Source organism: Heterodontus francisci, chromosome 38, assembly GCF_036365525.1.
Source record: "Heterodontus francisci isolate sHetFra1 chromosome 38, sHetFra1.hap1, whole genome shotgun sequence".
NCBI classification, from domain to species: domain Eukaryota; kingdom Metazoa; phylum Chordata; class Chondrichthyes; order Heterodontiformes; family Heterodontidae; genus Heterodontus; species Heterodontus francisci.
Genome location: NC_090408.1, coordinates 29,634,821 through 29,656,559, shown reverse-complemented (window position 1 = coordinate 29,656,559; position 21,739 = coordinate 29,634,821). Strand labels below are relative to the sequence as shown.

The window sequence follows — 21,739 nt, the reverse complement described above, 5'->3', positions numbered from 1 at the left end:
TAATTTCTCCTGTCTCTGCTTCTAAGGGACCAACATTTACTTTACTCTTATCTACCTATTAAAGCTCTTACAATGCTTTTATATTACTGGCTAGCTTACTCATTCTATTTTTTTTCCCTTTTTTTAAAAATCAACTTTATGGTGGCCCTTTGCTGGTTGCTGAAACATTCCAGATCCTTAGATTTGCTACCTTTTTGCAATATTGTAAGCCTCTTCTTCTAATCTAACATTATCCTTAGCTTCCTAAGTGAGCCTTGGAGGGTCTTTCTTGCTGAGTTTTTGCTTTTCAATGGAATGTATTTTTGTTGAACATTTTGAATCGTTTCTTTAAAGGTTTTCCACTGTTCATTTACTGCCACACCTTAGTCTATTTACCCAATTTAACCTGACCAGTTCTTCACTCATACCTATGTAATTAGCTTTAATTTAAGATTCTTGTTTGTGATTGGAGTATGTCACTTTCAAACTTAAGAGTTCAATGGTATTATGATCACTATTTCTCAGTGGATCTTTCACTATGACATTACTAATTAATCCTGCTTCATTATACAATATTCGTCATTAATATTTTATTCTTTCTCATAATTTGAGACACTTCAGTATCTTCAGTACAAGGTGTTTACAAGGACGGAGTTATTCTGAGTTTACTGAAAATGTAGGGTCAACTTTAAACCACTTTCCCCAAGTTTGCCCGAACTGACAGCTACTTCAGCACAGACAATTCAAGTAACATTTGTTCAAAATACAATGTCAAGTACAATTCGTCTTGCAGAATTATACTTCTACTCTAGTTCACAAGACTCTTGAATAGGTTTCTTTCTTTTAGAAGTCTACCTGAAGTAATGAGGTCACTACCAGCTCCTCAGCATAAACCTGGTCACTTGTGCAGTTATCTGCCAAATGGCAGAGTTAGCAAAGAGCATCCAGAAATTCTTGACTGCAATATTTACTGAGAACCTGAGAAACCAACAAATGCTTCCCGTGCATTATAATTAATCTGCATTATTACAATCAAGTTGTTTAATTGATTTTCTAGCTATTAGAGTATTGCAGGTTATGAATGGTAGCTGGTTGACTCAAGCAACACTTTCTTCCTTGTTGAATTCTGTTAAAAGAAAACAAAACTGCAATGATAAATGGCCAGATCATCGTTTTTTGGTGGTGGTTGAAACATAAATATTGGCCAGGACACCAGGAGAACTTCCTGCACTTCTTTGTAAAGTGTCATGAGATCTTTAATAAAAGCAAAATACTGCGGATGCTGGAAATCTGAAACAAAAACAAGAAATGCTGGATTCACTCAGCAGGTCTGGCAGCATCTGTGGAAAGAGAAGCAGAGTTAACGTTTCGGGTCAGTGACCCTTCTTCGGAACTGACAAATATTAGAAAAGTCACAGATTATAAACAAGTAAGGTGGGGGTTGGGCAAGAGATAACAAAGGAGAAGGTGCAGATTGGACCAGGCCACATAGCTGACCAAAAGGTCACAGAGCAAAGGCAAACAATATGTTAATAGTGTTTTGAAAGACAAAGCATTAGTACAGATTAGGTGTGAATATACTGAATATAGAACATCAGCAAGTGCAAACCTGAAGAAAAACAACCTGAAAAAAACAGTGGGTAAGCAAACTGAACAAACTAAGATGAAATGAAATAAATGCAAAAAATGTAAAAAGGAATGCAAAAAAAAAGAAAAAAAAAAAATAAATAAAAAAAAAAAAAAAAAAAAAAAATAATAAAATAAAATAATAACTAAAAATGACTAAAAATGAAAGTAAAGTGGGGGGCTGTCATGCTCTGAAATTATTGAACTCAATGTTCAGTCCGGAAGGCTGTAGTGTGCCTAATCGGTAGATGAGATGCTGTTCCTCGAGCTTGCGTTGATGTTCACTGGAACACTGCAGCAATCCCAGGACAGAGATGTGAGCATGAGAGCAGGGGGGAGTGTTGAAATGGCAAGCAACCGGAAGCTCAGGGTCCTGCTTGCGGACTGAGCGGAGATGTTCCGCAAAGCGGTCACCCAGTCTGCGCTTGGTCTCCCCAATGTAGAGGAGACCACACTGTGAGCAGCGAATACAGTATACTACATTGAAAGAAGTACAAGTAAATCGCTGCTTCACCTGAAAGGAGTGTTTGGGGCCTGGGATAGTGAGGAGAGAGGAGGTAAATGGGCAGGTATTACACCTCCTGCGATTGCAAGGGAAGGTGCCCTGGGACGGGGACGAGGTGGTGGGGGTAATGGAGGAGTGGACCAGGGTGTCGCGGAGGGAACGATCCCTTCGGAATGCTGACAGGGGAAGGGAGGGGAAGATGCGACTGGTAGTGGCATCACGCTGGAGGTGGCGAAAATGGCGGAGGATGATCCTTTGGATATGGAGGCTGGTGGGATGAAAAGTGAGGACAAGGGGAACCCTGTCACGGTTCTGGGAGGGAGGGGAAGGGGTGAGGGTAGAGGTGCGGGGAATGGGTCGGACACGGTTGAGGGCCCTGTCAACCACAGTGGGGGGAAATCCTCGGTTGAGGAAAAAGGAGGTCATATCAGAAGCACCGTCATGGAAGGTAGCATCATCAGAGCAGATGCGTCGGAGACAGAGAAACTGGGAGAATGGAATGGAGTCCTTACAGGAGGTAGGGTGTGAAGAAGTGTAGTCGAGGTAGCTGTGGGAGTCAGTGGGCTTATAATGGATATTGGTAGACAACCTATCCCCAGAGATGAAGACAGAGAAGTCGAGGAAGGGAAGGGAAGTGTCAGAGATGGACCATGTAAAGGTGAGAGAAGGGTGGAAATTGGAAGCAAAGTTGATAAAGTTTTCCAGTTCGGGGCGGGAGCAGGAAACGGCACCGATACAGTCATCAATGTACCGGAAAAAGAGTTGGGGGTGGGGGCCTGAGTAGGACTGGAACAAAGAATGCTCGACATATCCCACAAAAAGACAGGCATAACTAGGACCCATGCGGGTACCCATAGCGACACCTTTTACTTGAAGGAAGTGCGTGGAGTTGAAGGAGAAGTTGTTCAATGTGAGAACAAGTTCAGCCAGGCGGAGGAGGGTGGTGGTGGATGGGGACTGGTTGGGCCTCTGTTCCAGGAAGAAGCGGAGAGCCCTCAAACCATCCTGGTGGGGGATGGAGGTGTAGAGCGATTGGACGTCCATAGTGAAGAGGAGGCGGTTGGGACCAGGAAACTGGAAATTGTCAAAATGACGTAGGGCGTCAGAAGAGTCACGGATGTAGGTGGGAAGAGACTGCACCAGCGGAGAAAAGATAGAGTCTAGATAGGAAGAAATAAGTTCAGTTGGGCAGGAGCAGGCTGACACAATGGGTCTGCCGGGACAGTCCCGTTTGTGGATTTTGGGAAGGAGATAGAAGCGGGCTGTCCGGGGTTGCGGGACTATGAGGTTGGAAGCTGTAGAGGGAAGATCTCCAGAGGAGATGAGGTCAGTGACAGTCCTTTGGACGGTGGCTTGATGTTCGGTGGTGGGGTCATGGTCCAGAGGGAGGTAGGAAGAGGTGTCTGTGAGTTGGCGTCAAGGAGATCTTTAATGTCTGCCTGAGAGCAGACAACACCTCAGTTTTAGGTCTCACTCAAAAAGCATTAACATTGAAATAACCAGATATATTCAGCTGTCCTTATTGCTTTACTTAAGTTATTGTATGATATTAATTCACAAACTAGCTCAAGGGCATTTTCATCCTCTGAATACAAATGAGCACATCATATTGCTTCACAACGTTGCTAAGACATGTATCTAAACAGCTGTCCCACATGAGCAACTGCATTCACATGCAAGTTATGCTCAGTAATGAAACCAGTAATAAAGTCTCAGCTCAAAAAACCTGGAGATCATCTTCACTCAAGTCATTTAGTCAGATATCAATTTCAAGACACTACGTCCTCTGATCTACTGGCTTATTGCAATACATAGAATTACAAACAGGTTGCCCCAGTGAGTGGAAACGAGAATAGTTTCAAAATACTGGGCTGTTGTCCAGTGGGGTACTTGTGTCTAGATAAGAGACCAAGTCAGTTTGGACCCCACCTTAGACAGCCCTGGTAAGTAGAAACTGGAGGCTCTGATTACTGGGTTGATGTCAGTGTATGCAATAGGTCCAATGGGTGCAGGTGGACACCCACTCCACCCAACCATAAAGGGTAAGTGGGGCGTTTAGCATTGGTTGCAGCCAACCTAGAAGATACTCTGAAGATAAAAACCACAAGGAAGACAATTGGAAACAGCTACTCGCCCCTCTTAAATGGCTCAAAATTCTCTTGTGTGAGACTTGAGTTAGGTCCTGGCGAAGGACAGAACAATAGATCGACACAGAAGTTGCAACACGGAAACAGGATGCTTGGCTCAACCAGTCCATTTTGTCATTTACCCTCTATGGGAGCAAATAATTTCAATCACAATTATCCACATTGTTTCCTACATTACAAGTGACTATACTTTGAAAGTACTTTTTTTTTTACTATTTTATTCTTGGGATGTGGGTGACACTGGCAAAGTCAGCATTTATTGAGAACGTGGTGGTAAGCTGCCTTCTTGAACTGCTGCAGTCCATGTGGTGTATGTACACCAACAGTGCTGTTAAGGAAGGAGTCCCAGGATTATGACCCAGCGACGGTGAAGTAACAGCTATAGAGTTCCAAATCAGGTGGGTGGTGGTGTTCTCATGCATCTGCTGCCCTTGCTCTTCTAGGTTGGTCGCGATTATGGGTTTGGAAGGTGCTGTTGAAGGTGGCTTGGCGAGTCGATGCAGTGCATCTTGTATATGGTACACACTGCTGCAACTATGTGCTGGAGTAAATGTTTAGGTGATGGATGGGGTGCCAAGCATGCGGGCTGCTTTGTCTTGGATGGTGTAAAGTTCCTCGAGTGTTGTTGGAGCTGTACTCATCCAGGCAAGTGGACAGTATTCCATCACACTCCTGACTTGTGCCTTGCAGATGGCGGACAGGCTTTGGGGAGTCAGGTGGTGGGTTACTCGCTGCAGAATTCCCAGCCTCTGACCTGCTCTGGTAGCCACAGCATTTATATAGCTGGTCCAGTTAAGTTTCTGGTCAATGGTAACAAACAGGATGTTGATGGTGGGGTATTCAGCAACGGTAATGCTGTTGAATGTCAAGGGGAGATGGTCATTGCCTGGCACTTGCTACTTATTAGCTCATTGTCCAAGTCTTGCTGCATGGACTACTTCAGTATCGGAGGAGTCATGAGGGCTGAACACTGTACAATCAGCAGCGAATACTCCCACTTCTGACCTTATGATGCAGGGAAGGGCATTGATGAAGGAGCTGAAGATGGTTGGGTCTCGGACACTACCCTGAAGAACTCCTGCAGTGATGTCCTGAGCCCGAGACGATTCGCCTCCAACAACTACAACCATCTTCCTTTGTGCTAGGTATGACTTCAACCAGTTTTCCCCAGTTCCCACTGACATCAATTTAGCTAGGGCTTCTTGATGCCACACTTTCAAATGCTGTCTTGATGTCAAGGGCAATCACACTCACCTCATCGGCTGTGAAGTGCTTTGGCACGACCTGTGGCTGTGAAAGGCGCTATTTTAAAGGCAGGTCTTTTTTTTTCCTTCTTTGCCATCCATAACCCTCTGCAATGTATCCCTTCCTAGGCCAATATACTTTTTTCTGAAGTTTGGTGCTAAAATTGATGGCAGTATTCCAGATGGAGTCTGGCGATGGCTCTGTACAACTGGAGCATAAATTTCTCACTTTTGAATTCCAGCCCCAGCATGCCACTAGCCTTTCTTATTATGTTTTGTACCTGCGCACTAGCTTTTAGTGATGTGTGTATGTGGGCATCTTTACTGATAGTGTATCATTTGGAAAATATTCTGATTTGTCTTTCTCAGATTCAAAGTACATGATCTCACATTTAACCACATTAAACTCCTATTAGCTATAATCTTAGTCTATGACTCTTTGTAACCTCCTATTTCCATCCACACAATTTACTGCACCTCCAAACATAACCATCTGCAAACTTGGATATGCAACTCTCCCTGCAGCCGAGTCATTAATAAATATGGTGAAAAACTGAGATCTTTGGGAACACCATTTATCACATCCAACGAAGGGAACAAATCCTTTACCCCTACTCACTGTTCCCTATCCCTACCTCCCAACCTATTACTGATCTCAGCCACAAGGTTACCTCCAATCCTTTGTGCTCTCATTTGTCAAATGTCTTCCAGATCCACAAACACTCCCCTACACTACCTCCGACTAGTTGAATTTTTTGAGATGACCTATTCATCCCAAATATAATGCTGGTTTTCTTTGATCAGCAGATACTTGTCCAAATGCTCAATCGCTCTGTGTCTGATGGAGTTGTCAGGCCTCTGCCACTATTCCCCTGAGAAAATTAAGAACCATTCCATGCTAAATATTATTTCAAATACATACATTAAAATTTAACTTTCTTTTACCATTTAATGACATGTTAGCCACAAAATTGGTCCTGTCAAGTAGTAACCAACATTATTCAGATTCTTGGCTTGCTGCCCTTAAAGTTTCAAAGAAGGACCAGAATTATGAAGCCAGAAAAACTTTTAATACTGTTTACAATGCCAAAACAAATGTGCATCAACGCTAAAAGATCAATGGGTTCACAGGTTACAATTCTCAGATCCTCTGCTCCATGGATTACTTATAGGTGACCTCTGAACTGAACGGCACCCTTATTGCTCTCAAAACATTTTTAATGCCCCTACATTGCCAATGTCTTCAAATTTGTCTTTTCACTATACAATATTCCTAGGTCACCCATCTTTCTCCTTGGATTTCTGTTTGCCTATCTTTAAAGGAGGGAATGCCTGGTACCCTTTTAACTACCAAACTTTAAGCCTCAAGTGTATCCTTTCTAAAGTTATATAAACTAATGTTAATTCTCAAAATTATCCATCACCTTGAAAGTTTTGCCCTAATCCATAATTAACAGTATAGTTTTTAGCACAGCTGTTCCATTCCTGATCTTTTTGCCTATGCTACACACCTGAAATTTTGCAGAACACTTTAGTGATTCATTTATTACCATTTTAGCCATTTTCAAAGCCTTAATAGGACGTGACTCAATCAACTTCTAAACAAATTGCTTTAAATGGTCTTCCATCTAAGCCATGTTCACAGCTTTCATGTTTCCCAAATCACTACATTGTGGTGGATGACACCATTTAATTCTATTTTTCATGAGCCTAGGGATTTCTCAGGACTTTGTTCTCTCTCTCACTTTGTTGTCCAGGTCAGGCCAGTATACTTAATTAACTTAGCTTTACCTAATCTCTCACTGAACTCTTGGGATCACAGAACATTGAGAATATAAAAAATTTCCAATGGCACATCTTCATTTCTCTGTTTATAAACAAGAGGGAGATATTCGTGGATTTTCTTTCCTCTTGAAATAGCAAATCTGATTTTGGGCATCTTTGTGTTGGAAATAAACCAATTCGACGATGCTTCTCTCACCATTTGCTCTTGATGGCAGCAAAAAGCTGGTTTATAAATGTATGAAATTCTCTGTCTCCTATCTTTATTTAGGCTGTCCAAAAGAGTGTTATCTGATCATAGAAAAATTATAGTGCCATGCAGATCAGTAATAATCCCACCGTGTTGTCCAAGTTCCCAAAGACCAAGTCACTGGTTCCCTGACAATGGGTAGTTTTTAAAAAATCTGATTTCACTTACAAGTCATTTCATGAGCTGTGTTTCATAAAGCTGACACTCAAATGCAACAAAAATGGGACCTATCAGTCCCACAGCTGAGGTTGATTGTTCTAAATAAATAAAGCTTGAATTTAACACTTAACATCTTAACATATCAAATTGACTCAAACCACTTCACAGAATTATTTGGAGTGTAACGACTGTTGTGCAGATAAATTTGGCAACTATTCTGCACCAGCAAAATATCTCAAAATGAGATAAATAGCCAATGAACCGGTTATCCTTATGTTGGTACTAGTCTTTACTTAAATAAAGGCCTTAAAGAGCTTTATCATTTAAACAAAGGTCTTTAATTTAAAAGGTAATGCAGATCAAGTTAAAAGGATACTTTTTGTAGAGTACATTGTCCAACTGTGCGCATGTATGCCTTTGGAGAAGGAGTGGGGAGAATGGTAGAAAAATCAGCAGAAATTGTACCATATGTTGAATACCTACCAAGCATCCATCCAGATTTTCAGTTTCAGCAGCACAGGAGCATAGTACTACTGTCAAACTTTAGGTGGCCAGTGCAGTTGATGAATATAAACTGATGTAACCAGAGGTGAAATTATGCACAGTATGATTGATAACACAATCAAGGACAGCAAGATGTGTAATACTGCTGTGTGCTGAGAAAGGAAATTAAACTAAGCAGTAACATGCAAAAATATTTTAAGCATGGTTATTTATTAAATTACAGGTGCTTATAAAAACCATAATAAAACACCTACAATATTATAGATATATATATCCATCCATTATTAAATAGGGAGGTTGTACCACAGGTACAAATAAATTTTGGTTATTGTATTGTACAAACATAAGGCTTTGGGTCAGTCTTCAATAAACATTATTAAATTACATGCAGGGCTGACTTGGTACAGCATAAAAAGACTTCCCTGATTATTACTTTTATCTTGTCCACAGTGCAAGAAATAAGCAAACTTATAGTGCAACAAACTAGCTGAACCCTTGTGATGAATTATGGTTACATCTAAAATACTGGAGCAGTAAAACAATGTACGAGTACCAAACACTTTCAATACAGTTTGAAGTAATAACTTCACCCTCTACAGCAAAGACGACCCAATATGCTCAATTATAAAAGATACATTTGGGTTAGACTCAAAAAAAAGAAAAGAAAAAAATCAAACAAAAGATTGTGTGTACAAAATACTTCAGGTATTTGAATAGATACCCAATACATAACTGACTTCAAGTTCACAGGCAGAATAAATTGGTGTGCACTTCGGTGGAACTTTTCAATGAGAACTTTAATTTTGCTTGTGAACTGTAAGCATGTTACAGTATTCCAAGGCTCTATGCATTTATCAAAAAGGTAGGAATCTGTGCATTTGTTTCATTGATTCCAACATGTCCAAAATTTCAAATAGACGCAAAATGTTTTTACCTCATTTTTGCAGTCTCCTCTAGTGTTCACAAACAGAATTTCACTGCTGCATTTTGACATTAACCAAGGTCTCAACTGGAATTTCAGTCCTAAAAAAACTTTGGAAATATCAGTGAAATATTTGAATATCTCTCAAAGAAACCACCAGGAAGACAAATCTATCGAAGAAGCCATAAAAATTGGATAAGTGGCTGCTTCTTCGAGCTTTCACCATTACAAAATGTTCTTGCTCTGAGGCTAAACGTCACCTGCAGTGGTTAACCAGTGTTCTTATTGTGTCATTGTTCTAGAACAACCATTCTTCAACAAGAAGTCACACATCAAACATTTCAGCCATCTCAATCTACGAGAAAACCTTTGCAAACCACAGGTGAATCCAACACAAGCTAGTTGACTTTCTTTTTGGCTTGAGTTTTTGCTAAAGTTAAACTTTTTGTATCACCTTTTGGCATTCGTACAACAAACAGTCTGGAAGGGCACAGCAACCTGATCGCAGCCACACTGATAAAATCCCAGCATGAAATCGACAGTGAAGTAAACAGGAGGTTGATGGAAGCAGTTGACATGCTATAATCCCTTCTGCACCTGCAGATGAAAGTAAAAGTTAATTTGGACAAATACTCCAAAACGAGCACAGTAGAAATACTTCACAGTGTGTGGTAAGGTTTGCTTTCCTCAACATCTATTTTACAGCACCGAATGCTAACTAAGGTTTGTTCTCTGTGGTGGAGTCATGTTCACCAGCATCTAAACTGAGACTACCCTGACGCATTCCAGGAAAGAGAACGAGCTCCTTCACACCCGACTATCCACAACACCCCATGAGCTGAGGACAAGTGTCCTTTCCATCATGTGGTCACACGTGGTTAACAGGAAATCATTTTCACCACCCCTCACTCAAATCTAAATAAACAAACATAAATTTAAACTTTGTCTGATATCCATGTTAAATTAGATAGAAAACTGGACTACACAGAAGAATGAATGGGTTAACAGCCATAAAAACAAATAGAAGCAGTGAAGGTAGTTTTAAGCTGCAAATTTTCCTACTGTCTACTTCCTCCCCCTCGACTGCTGGGATGATAGTTAACTCTTTCGCTACAGTTAACATTTTAATTGACAATGATGCATTCATTCTGTTTTTTTTTTTAAAAACAGATCAAAAAGTTACACTTGACAAATGTACTAGATTAGGGCAGCTTCTCCGTTGCTCATTGTCATCAAGACCATTGTCCAGTGCTGAACTGTGCAGATCAGCAAGGTCCCAAGGTTCAACTCCTGATCTGAGCGGAGTTGACTGTGAGCTTGGACAATGGCTGGGTGTCACAATCGGCCTCAGTGCCCCGGACTAGGAAGGGAAGAGAAAAAAAAGTTAGCCAAGAGTTCAGCTTACGATTGCTGTCTAAAATGTACACACGACGACATCAAGTGGACTGGGTTTTGCCTGTAATGTTTGGATGGATAAACCTAATTATCACACATGCAAAAAGACTCAGATGAAAGCAAGTTAGTTAAACCCCTATTTGTATTATTTTCTTTTCATATTTGCACTTTGCCTATTCAAAATTGATTAAACTACGGCAATATAATTGGGCACTGGACCATACTGGAGCCACTCTCAGCAAAGCAGACAGCAACTAAGACCAGAATCAAGTCTTCATTTACTGTTACTATGGGCTTCCTCAACTTTTGCTAAATTGCTTCCAAAAGGGATTGTGGAGAGAGAGAGCACGAGAGAGAGAGCGCATGAGCGAGCGAGTGACAGAAAAAAAAGAGGAAAACGAAGGAAAAAGCAAACGGTTGATGCAAAAACAAAGCTGAAAGGAAAAAATAAATGCCAAAAGTGTGTGTGTTTTGGGGGTGCGTGAAGAGAGAGATAAAATCAAGGGTAATAAAAAAATTTTAAGCAGTCCAATAAGAGGAGAAAAAATGGCTTCTAAACAAAATGGGCCATGCCATAGACTCTTTGTGGAAGGCAGTCATGTATTGCAAGATTAAAATGGAGGCACTCCACTATTATTTTGAAATGAGAGTTCTCTGAATAAAGCCTTGAATTTCTGGAGGTCATAAGTCAATAGTTATAGCCATAAGCATATGTATCTGTCTAGATCAAACCCACTTCCACCTTTGTCGATTGAGAATGAACAAGGGTATTATAAATGGATTAATGCCTCCACTAAGTAAGGCGGCAGAGGAAGCTAATGCAAATGCATTAAATATTTGTTATTAGCTTAATGAGTCAAAGTTCCTGATTAAGTTGGTAAAACTTTGATAAGTACATAACAACTGAAAGTTCTTTAAATGTTAAATATACAACCCTCCAACTGGATAGCTCATAGCAACATGCGCCTTTACAAAAGGAAGCTGCAGAAAAATAAGAGATGTTCAAGTTTTGCAAACACCAATACCAAGTTCTTCAAATTAAAAGACTACTAACAATAATCAATTGAGATCTTGTGAAGTTGAGTGAAGCATTTTTAAAAAATCTATGGAGCTAACAGGTTAGGGCTCACAGAAAGGCAACCAACTGGTATATAACAACTTCCTCGCCCCACTTCTGGTAAGGGAGTGTCATACAAAGTTACCTACTCCATTTCATGTTACATACAACTATAATCATCAGCAAAGAGGAGTTCCCTGATGAGAATTTTCCGTACTTTGGTCTTCGCTTTTAGACGGGCAAGGTTGAACAACCTGCCACCTGATGCTGCATTAACATCTCACACTGTAGAGTGTCTGCAGAGACTCGACAGGATTGTGGCTGCCTGCAATGAATTTGGCCTAACCATCAGCCTCAAGAAAACGATCATGGGACAGGACGTCAGAAATGCCCCATCTATCAATATCGGCGACCACACTCTGGAAGTGGTTCAAGAGTTCACCTAACTAGGCTCAACTATCACCAGTAACCTGTCTCTCGATGCAGAATTAAACAAGCGCATGGGAAAGGCTTCCTCTGCTATGTCCAGACTGGCCAAGAGAGTGTGGGAAAATGGCGCACTGACACAGAACACAAAAGTCCAAATGTATCAAGCCTGTGTCCTCAGTACCTTGCTCTACGGCAGCAAGGCCTGGACAACATACGTCAGCCAAGAGCGACGTCTCAATTCATTCCATCTTCGCTGCCTCCGGAGAATCCTTGGCATCAGGTGGCAGGACCATATCTCCAACACAGAAGCCCTTGAGGCGGCCAACATCCCCAGCATATACACCCTACTAAGCCAGCGGCGCCTGAGATGGCTTGGCCATGTGAGCCGCATGGAAGATGGCAGGATCCCCAATGACACATTGTACAGCGAGCTAGTCACTGGTACCAGACCCACTGGCCGTCCATGTATCCGCTTTAAAGACGTCTGCAAATGCGACATGAAGTCCTGTGACATTGATCACAAGTCGTGGGAGTCAGTTGCCAGCGATCGCCAGAGCTGGCGGGCAACCGTAAAGGCGGGGCTAAAGCGTGGCGAGTCGAAGAGACTTAGCAGTTGGCAGGAAAAAAAGACAGAAGCGCAAGGAGAGAGCCAACTGTGTAACAGCCCCGACAACCAATTTTATCTGCAGCACCTGTGGAAGAGTCTGGCACTCTAGAATTGGCCTTTATAGCCACTCCAGACGCTGCTTCACAAACCATTGACCACCTCCAGGCGCTTACCCATTGTCTCTCGAGACAAGGAGGCCAAAGAAGAAGAAGAACAACTATAATAAAACAGATGAGAAAGGAATTTTAAAATTGAGGATTTGAAAACTTCCAAATGAGTTAAAAATTGTTACTCTTCTCTGCCTGCTTTTTTTGGACGTGATTTGTTTCAGTCTCTGGCCAGACAGCAGCACTTTCATATGCAGTGATATTGAATGAACAGTGGTGTCTTAACAGTTTGTCACTGACCTCTACTGGCCATAAATCTAACTTACTGCATCAGCAGAATTAGGTTAATGACACCAACAGAATATGCCTGTTGATGCCAATCACAAGGTCAGAGAAGCCCACCGTCTACCACACAGGAATTGGCCAGTGCTAAATGTATACATACCCAGCAGTAACATTTATTCAAATATTTGGAAAGAGCTATTATGAACACTTTTAAACTTGCTATGTTACTTTTATCTTTTTTTCTAGTTTTTTTCAGTATGGGGGGGGGGCAAGGAGGGCAGAGAAAGGGGGAGAAAGGCTGAGAAAAAGGGAGTAAGAGAGGGAGAAATGAAAGAAAGATTGAGATTAGTTTTATTCTTTATGTATGTGTTTAAAGCTTTTAAGGCTCTTTCTAATTCACTGACTTTTTTGGGAGATGCAGTAAACTCAGCTTTAGATTTCCAATTCATTTTTGGATTAAAGTGCGATCTATCCGTGCCTATTGTCAGCCAATTGACAGAAATGCCACCTGTCACAGTCCTTTAGTGACCAGCCTCAGAGAGAAATTCTTCTGCAGATTAAAAAAAAACTGTAGTGTTCTAAAATTAAGAATGAACTTCTCATAAAATGTACAGGTTTCCAAGAGAAATCCTTCCCAGGATTGCATAATGGCACAGCCTGGGGACATGGTTTTAATGTATTGTGTACAATTTTAAACTTGTGGCCTATGAGTGGATGGCTCTTCTGATTAATAGCAAATGCCCATGTGTGGATGTTGAATGTAGCATGGATAGGCTTGTCTGCCATGCCCCCCGCAGTCACCTAGCCAACCAAAAGTCACGACTCACATATGAATCATGAATCATGGTGTTAAAGGTCAACCATCACCTCTGGAACTGTTCTCCAGCAAGAAGAATGGAGGAGAGAAAATTGGTCAGAAGTGAGAAAACAATAATCTGACCATATTGTAACAGGAAATGTTTTCAGATCAGATATAAATATGGTGTTGACTCGGTTTAGATTTCATTTCAGATCAAGAAGCTGCACAATAAACTGACATTACCTATAATATCCACAATATGTAGCTTCAGTTCTTGCTGCAGTGTATGAAGTGCTGAACTTAGAGATTCAGGTGAATTTGATGTAAAGCTAAGATTTTGTTTCACGTCGTTGGATAGCGAAAGCCAAAGGTGCCCAAATTCTTTAGTGGACAGTCTTAATGGCCTAGAAGCAGAGACACACGTGAGCTAAGCCAGAGAGCTTTTTAAATGAGAATACCAATTTTTACAATATACTTTAAATAAAATTTAAATTAAACTTCATCACTTCATGGGTTCATCAGAACAGCATCAGCACAACTATATTGCTAAATTGGACAACATCTTAATTTTGTCCAGTTATTAATATATATATAGTTGCAGGAACTAAACAAGCAGCAAAGCCTAACTTGGACAGCTGTATAATGCTGCATGAAGGTAGTACATTTCCTTTCTCTGACCCTTGTGTAATGAAGTGCTGGAAAACAAACTGCGTTAAAGAAAACATTACACCATTTTTGTAATCACCTCCTGCAACAGTTCTGTTTTTTTCTGGGCTTTCCAATAACTATGAAGGTAACATTTAATCTCAGCAAGGGTGTAAAATGGGTAGCACTGGTTCATAAGCTCTTTTTAAAAAAAAAACTTTCCACAGAGCAGAAACGTGGAACTAATTGGATAGTTCTTTCAAAGAGCAGACACAGGCACAATGGCCTCCTTCTAGGCTGTCTAACTCTCATAGGCACAAGATAATTAATTGCCTTGCAAATATTGCCCTGCATTTTTTTTCTTTATCTAGCAGCTTTTATTAAAAGACACAATCTGTGTCACGCTGTTATAACTTGAGGAACACAGGAGAGCTTTTCTCTAAGTGATATCCGAATCACTCAATGACATTACAGCTGAGCAATCCAGGTATTTGATTGTGATTAAAAGACAATGAGGTGAAAGCAGTCTCAAAGGTATTTTTGGTCTTGCACAAGTATTTTCTAGTTCATTGAATGCAAGACTTAAAAAAAAATTAAGACTTTTTGCAAACACAGAGCAAGTAATTTATACTGTAGATATTTCCCCAGACACTGTTGCTCCCATTTAAGAGGACTGAGATTGCTCAAACATGTCAACCATTTTCATTTAAAATTGGCCGATACAAGTGCCTGAATTTTATTGTACCGCTGCCACTGTAAAATATGGTGGCCCGCATGCTCGGACTTTACTCCGTGGAGGGACCGCGATATTAAACGTGACGGCTCATTTACATGGACCCGCCCCCGCCCCCCCCCCCCCGATGATGTGGAGGGGGTGGGCAGTCCGTCCCCGTCGCCATAGCGCAAGCACCAATGCCATTTTTAAAGGGCTTCCAGCCCTTCAATTTAATTTAAATTTTTAAAGCAACACGAGTGCAAAAACTTAACTGTTATCCCGACCCTCGCCCACCCCCCTCAATGACCAAATTTATTACTTGCCCTCTCCCATCTGACCTCCTCCCCCCCAAAGTTCATAAACTATGAATTTTACCCCTTCCCACCACCCCCAGACCCAAAGAAGTTTGATCCCGCTCCCCCCACCCACCCACCGCCTGAAAACTTACCTCCTGCCCCTTCCCCACCAGACGGAGATCCAAAGGCGTGGGAGTCCCGGCAACCGACCACAATATCGGAGCGGGATGGCTGGCAGGAGCAGGTAAGTCATTAATTCACATTCATTAACACATTCAAATCCTGCTCCCATTGCCAAGTGGCTGGGGGGGTTGCCACGAGTCCTCACCGATGGCGACAATATGGGGCCATGACTTCTCGGCGTCAAGGCCTGTGGCGGGCCTCTCCCGGAGGCATTTTCCGGGCTCCCCCCAGCCACGACTCCCGATGTCAGGGGGGGGTCGGTAAAATTCAGCCCAAGATGTCAGAGTGTGGCCCAAGGCAATTCTTCCTTCAGCTATTTTTCCCTCTCTTGCTGTGCAACAACACCTGGGCTCCAGGAGGCATCTCCTCACAGCAAGACAGCTCAGATTTTTTTTAAGCATTTGGAGGAACACAGTTTGAGCTAGTGTCCCATCGCTCTACCAGATAGTAGGAAGCAGCTCTAGTGGTAGCGTTGGATTTTGCTCAGAAAAAAAAAAATCTGGGGTCCAAGTCAAAACCTCAACTGATTTTTGAACTTGGTTGCTTTCCAGCATGGGTTTCATCAACTTGCAAAAATGACTGTAATAGTGCGGCCAATTTCAATCCAATTCCTCTTAAATGAGAGCATCAGTACATCGGAAAATATCTACAGTGTATTACTCAGTGTCTCCCCTACAGTTTTTTATTTCACTTTCTCGAGCATGATGATTAGAGAATTTGGCCGGTAACTGCCCTACAGATGACAGGTGTGCCTGCATTTTGTTTTGCAGGATTAGAAAGACAATATTACAGATTGGCAGGAAGGTTGTGTCTGGAAACAATGAACTTTGACAGTTGTTCCTTGCCTTTCCACTCGGAACAGACTATAGTCTATTCTTGATTACCTCAGAATACCAACCAATATAGAGTCATAGAGTATATGTTAGTTCAATTAGCAGAGAGGCATCATGCCTTGTTATTTGAGTATATGCCTTTTCATAACTATCCGATTCAAACAAGGTCAAATATTTTTTTTTAAAATCGCTAATCAAAATGCAGCCCCATAGATGGCTGTCCACAAAACACATTCTCCAGAAGGTGGTAATGGGAACTTTAAAACATGAAACAAGATATTAGGGGCCAAGGGATGCATACCATCCCTACATGGTTATGAGCTAATGCTCTTATATAGACCTGGGATTAGCATACCAAGGCCCAATTTATTCAGGACCTTTAATAGTCAGATGGTTTTAAACTGTCAGTTACTGATACTTGCATCACGACAAGCAGATGCCCAAGTGCCAAGAACTACACTGTTATACCCTAAGAAACAGCAGCTCCAGCAAGTTTCTTCAATTCCATATCACAAATATTCTAATAGAAATGCACAAAGAAATCTTTCAGTAAATAGCCCAATAGTATGCATCATTAAAACTGCAAAGGGCATTCAATATTCAAAAGTGTAATGACCAAACTTCTACTAACTGCAACATTGGACAATTCATTGTTATGAAAATTATTTTGGTACATGTTAATATCATACCTGATGAAATCAGTTAAAAATAGAACTAGTGCAAATTCCTCATGGGTACATCGAGTAGACGCCAGATGATAAGTAATGTGCCCTGTAAGTAGCACCCGGGTACAAGGTTTCACCATCTGCAGACACAGTTGACACTTGACTGTGGTTTGGGATTCCACTACTGGAAAAGGGAAGTCTGTGTGCTCACAAGCCTGTGCAATAATAAAGACATGAAAAGTTGAGATAGGAACGTTAACAAAATTATAAATATACAGCATCACATTTAAACAAGAAAAATATGATCAGGTAAAACGGTGTGTAACATGCTGTGTTGCCACAGTAGAATGGGTTTGCAAGTGGAATCCTCCACACAGTAAACTCCTTATTGTGATTCATCCATCCACAAGACAGCCTGAGATAAAGATGAACATTTTTCCCAAATCCAAAGTCATAGGACTTCTGTCAACAAGCTACAGAGTAGCAGATCACATGTTTGATCACTCAGCTGAGGAATGATGAGTGTGTTTGGGGGAAGGTGGGTGGTGGCGCAAGCGGTAGTTGACAGAGAAACCAAATTCCAGGGAAAAAGAGTGAAATATGAACAAGTTCACTGTACTTCACAGATCTATGATTGACCTAATTCTAAAGCTTTTATTTCAGAATAATGACTGGTAAATGTAGCTGTATTAGGGTTTTTTTTTGAAGTAATGATTACCACAAATCCCATTCATGTTCAAAAAAATATTTTGATACTTAATTTAATGCCATTTATCCTTCAATGACAACATTGTGGCTTACCAAATTTAATTTCAGCAAATTACCTCATTTTAATTGCTTAATACTACACCACTGCCAGACAATATTTACCTGCAATTCCTCAGTTAATGCAAAATTGACCGTTGCGTTAGTAACTTCCACGCTGCTGAGATTAGTCAAAAACAGGACTATTAGCAGACAGTCCTCTTTCCAAACTTTACAGGAAAACAAAGCTATATTTTCATTGGCACAAATGAGCTCGAGGTTTGAATGAGAATGCTGAGAGAATTCTATTGGCAAGCTTGGAGTCAGACTGGGGATCGGTCCATGGGCCACGGAGACAGAGCTGCAATTTGCAGGCTGTATGATGTCAAAATTTCCATCTGCAAATAGACCTGAAAAGGATTCCTTTGATGCTGAAGGCACGGCTTTGATTGTCTTTAAGCTGTTACTTGGAGTCCACATTTTGTCAGATCCTTGGGCAGGCTCCTCTGTGGGGGCCTCTGCAGAGTCAGATGCTGTTTTCCTTAAAAGTATCGCTTTACTTTCTTGGAAGGGATTACAACTTTCTAGGACATTATCCATGAGGTTTGGAATCAGAGCATGGGGTGGAACAATGGCATTCTGTACACTCGTCCTTTCATGGATTTTCTGTCCCTCGACAATCTTTGATTTTCTCCGAAATTTCTGGATAGTGCTTTGAGGTTTTCCCATCTGGAAAGATTGCAGAAAAATGTAGAAGTTTTCTTTAAAAAAAAAGTCTTGAAATTGCCAACCAGCATTAGTCATACATTCTTATTTAGGTGAATTCACGTACATTAAAATGCAATTTTTATTTTAAAAACTGTGCTAGAAAATAATGTTCATTTTTTTTTTTTAAAGATACACACAGATTATTAGGATTTCAGACTAGATTATTAGCAATAGTCTTTATTTTATTTGAGATACAGCACTGAAACAGGCCCTTTGGCCCAAGTCTGTGCTGACCAACAACCACCCATTTATACCAATCCTACATTAACCCCATATTCCCTACCACATCCCCACCCTTCTCCTACCACCTACCTACACTAAGGTAAATTGGCCATTGTAAATTGCCCCATCAACCTACAAGTCTTTGGCTGTGGGAGGAAGCCTGAGCACCCGGTGGAAACCCACGCGGTCACAGGGAGAACTTGCAAACTCCGCACAGGCAATACCCAGAACTGAACCGGGGTCGCTGGAGCTGTGAGGCTGCGGTGGTAACCACTGTGCCACCCCCAATTCTTCTGCTGCACAATTTATTACAGACTCCAGGGAGATTGCTCAAATTGCTCTTTAGTTTTTATAATTCGGCAGATTTTTGAAACAGATGGAAAATTATACATACCAGTATGTAACATGCATCTATAAGCCTAGTAAAATGGGTGAGCAAAAAGGAATCATGTAATAGTAATTTACAGCTAAAATTAGTTACTATGAGAAAACGGGGTAGAGATATAAATTAGTTTGAAGACCTATTCAATTGACAAACATCCACAGTTCATCACCTAACTGGAATATCTGGAATATTGAGACTATGCAAAATACTTCTGGTTTTAGTCTTGGACTTTCAAATGAGGTTAATTCCATAACTAAATGCAAAAGTGCTCCAGATTCCCATCTAGCCCCATAATACTGCCGAAATAGCAATCCCCCACCCCCTCTAGTGACAGTACTGGATGCTGCATTCAATTTCTCAGCAGTTCCCACAAACTAAGCAGATTTTTCCTGTAGGTCTTGACCCTCAAAATGCAGATCCCACAGCTCTTATTTCTTTGTTTTTCTTCCCCACATTTTTAATTATACATGTGCATGCATAAATATCTGCCCTCTTGGAAGTATGATTTAAGATTATTTCCATTTTAAAACATTGCGAAGAGTCAAAAGTAATTCAGTTTCCAGAAAAAAAAATGGTTGTGTTACCTGGCTGCACAGCTACTAATTATAGTCCACAAAGAGATTATGAAGTCAGTCAGTAAAGTGACAATAAAATTTCAAATGGGTTGTCTAACTGAAGTTAACATTTGGATTTTGCAGTCATCCAAAAATTGATTATAAAGCCTCCTGGTTAAATCTTTATGTATTCCCCCATTAGTGTACTAAAACAGACTTAAGTATTAGGATGAAAGAAATGTTGGCAGTCAGTATCTTTCAGTGGGTACTGTAAACTTTAAGCAATTAATCCTAACAATTACTAAAAATGTGACAGGAAGATTTTTGGCTAGCCATTGGACTGATTACACATGTTAAACTCTGCCAATATCCTCAAAAATAACCTTTAAAGGTTTTATTTGGGATTGTTGTTTGAGTTGTTGCATAGCATAGAGCTTATCTGGAACAGGGAGGTTTTAAACAGAAAAATCACCACTTCTGCCTTGCATATTTTGCAAATAGATTTCTTAGGTTCAACCAGAAAGTTGAGTGATTTCAAAAGAAAATATAAGTTACTTAGCTGATCAAATTCATTCACCTGTCCCATTAGCTTCACTACTATAGTGATAGCTTGGCTCAATTAGTAGCACTCCTGACTTGGGAGTTCGAATGTTATGCATTACTTTTGGACTCAAGGCACTAGTAGTCAAGTCCTACAGAAATCATGAGGACACGAAAAGGTGATTTATAAATGCATGATCCTCCTTTCTTATTGCACAAGTAAACCAGGATCGTGTACAGCTAGTTCCAAGGATGGAACAGGCCAGTGATCTGAACATCTTGCTGCATTAGACTTCCCAGAGATGAGGTGCAAGGTACAACCTTAGCACCATAAGCTTTTAAAGGAGATGGGCTAAAATTCTGACATATTAGCAAAAAACAAAGTGGGTTGAGGTTCAACAAGATATGGTGGATCTGCCATAACACCTCAGAAGTTCACATATTTTATGTACTGAAAGTATTAGTTATTTCTAACTGCCATTCTGGGAGGTCAGACCGAGAGGAGCAATTTTCCTAGTTGAGCAAGTTGAATTAAGAGTTATAATAAAAGCAAAATACTGCGGATGCTGGAAATCTGAAATAAAAACAAGAAATGCCGGAACCACTCAGCAGGTCTGGCAGCATCTGTGAAAAGAGAAGCAGAGTTAACGTTTCGGGTCAGTGAACCTTCTTCGGAACTTTGAATTAAGAGTTGATGTGGGCACATTTGGGGTGACAAAAGCTATATCCGCAGAGGGCCTTCACTAAATCCTCAACACCAATGTTACAGCAGTAGTACACAGAATGGCAATGGATTTCCACCAACTTTATATCCAGTCCATACAGTATCCAACCTGAAAATGCTTGACAATAGCAGGAAGTAGAAATGTCATTAATCCAATATCAAAGATTCTGCAAATTCAGATTGTCAATTCACGACCCCCAAGTTTTAAGTGCTGATTCTTTATACTATGCATCATAAGAAAGCAATGCAAACAAGAGAAACTAATGACAATTCTTTTTAACAGACACACTTTTGAGGGCATCAGCTTTTTAAGGGGGCTTTTGTAATTCATACTTGGGTCACACTTCTACTTGATGTGAACCTGTACACAAGCATGTTAAAGTTCACTTACCAGTGTGACTAAATTGTTGGATCCCAACCCAACAAATAGTGATGATGCTAAAAGCTGTTTCTCTTGCTCTTCTGCAGAAACACTAGTAGTTATTTCAGCTGTGGAAGAGTATTCTGAAGTCACTTTACTTTCAGAATTGGGACTGGAGAAGGTTTCTTCTTTAGATTCCTTCTTCTTTCGAAGGTAGCCTTCCTTACCCCATACTTTCTTTACTCCGTCAAGTTTCAGACTATCTGAACTAAATAAAGGAGATGTACTATTCAATACACTTTGTCCA

The 21,739-nt window shown here is 40.8% G+C and overlaps 1 protein-coding gene across 1 annotated transcript in view; it reads right to left on the bottom strand.

The window, feature by feature from the left end:
* Window positions 1–9,366: 9,366 nt before the first annotated feature.
* The window catches only part of ap4e1 (adaptor related protein complex 4 subunit epsilon 1), a 50,939-nt gene continuing 38,566 nt past the window's right edge, over window positions 9,367–21,739 (bottom strand). Inside the window, exons 17-21 of the mRNA XM_068017997.1 lie at window positions 21,463–21,700; window positions 18,005–18,607; window positions 17,159–17,349; window positions 14,041–14,201; window positions 9,367–9,715 (exon numbers count right to left, since the gene is read on the bottom strand). Of these exons, the coding sequence (XP_067874098.1) occupies window positions 9,555–9,715; window positions 14,041–14,201; window positions 17,159–17,349; window positions 18,005–18,607; window positions 21,463–21,700 (1,354 nt within the window). The 3' untranslated portion in view covers window positions 9,367–9,554. The remainder of the gene's footprint in view (window positions 9,716–14,040; window positions 14,202–17,158; window positions 17,350–18,004; window positions 18,608–21,462; window positions 21,701–21,739) is intronic.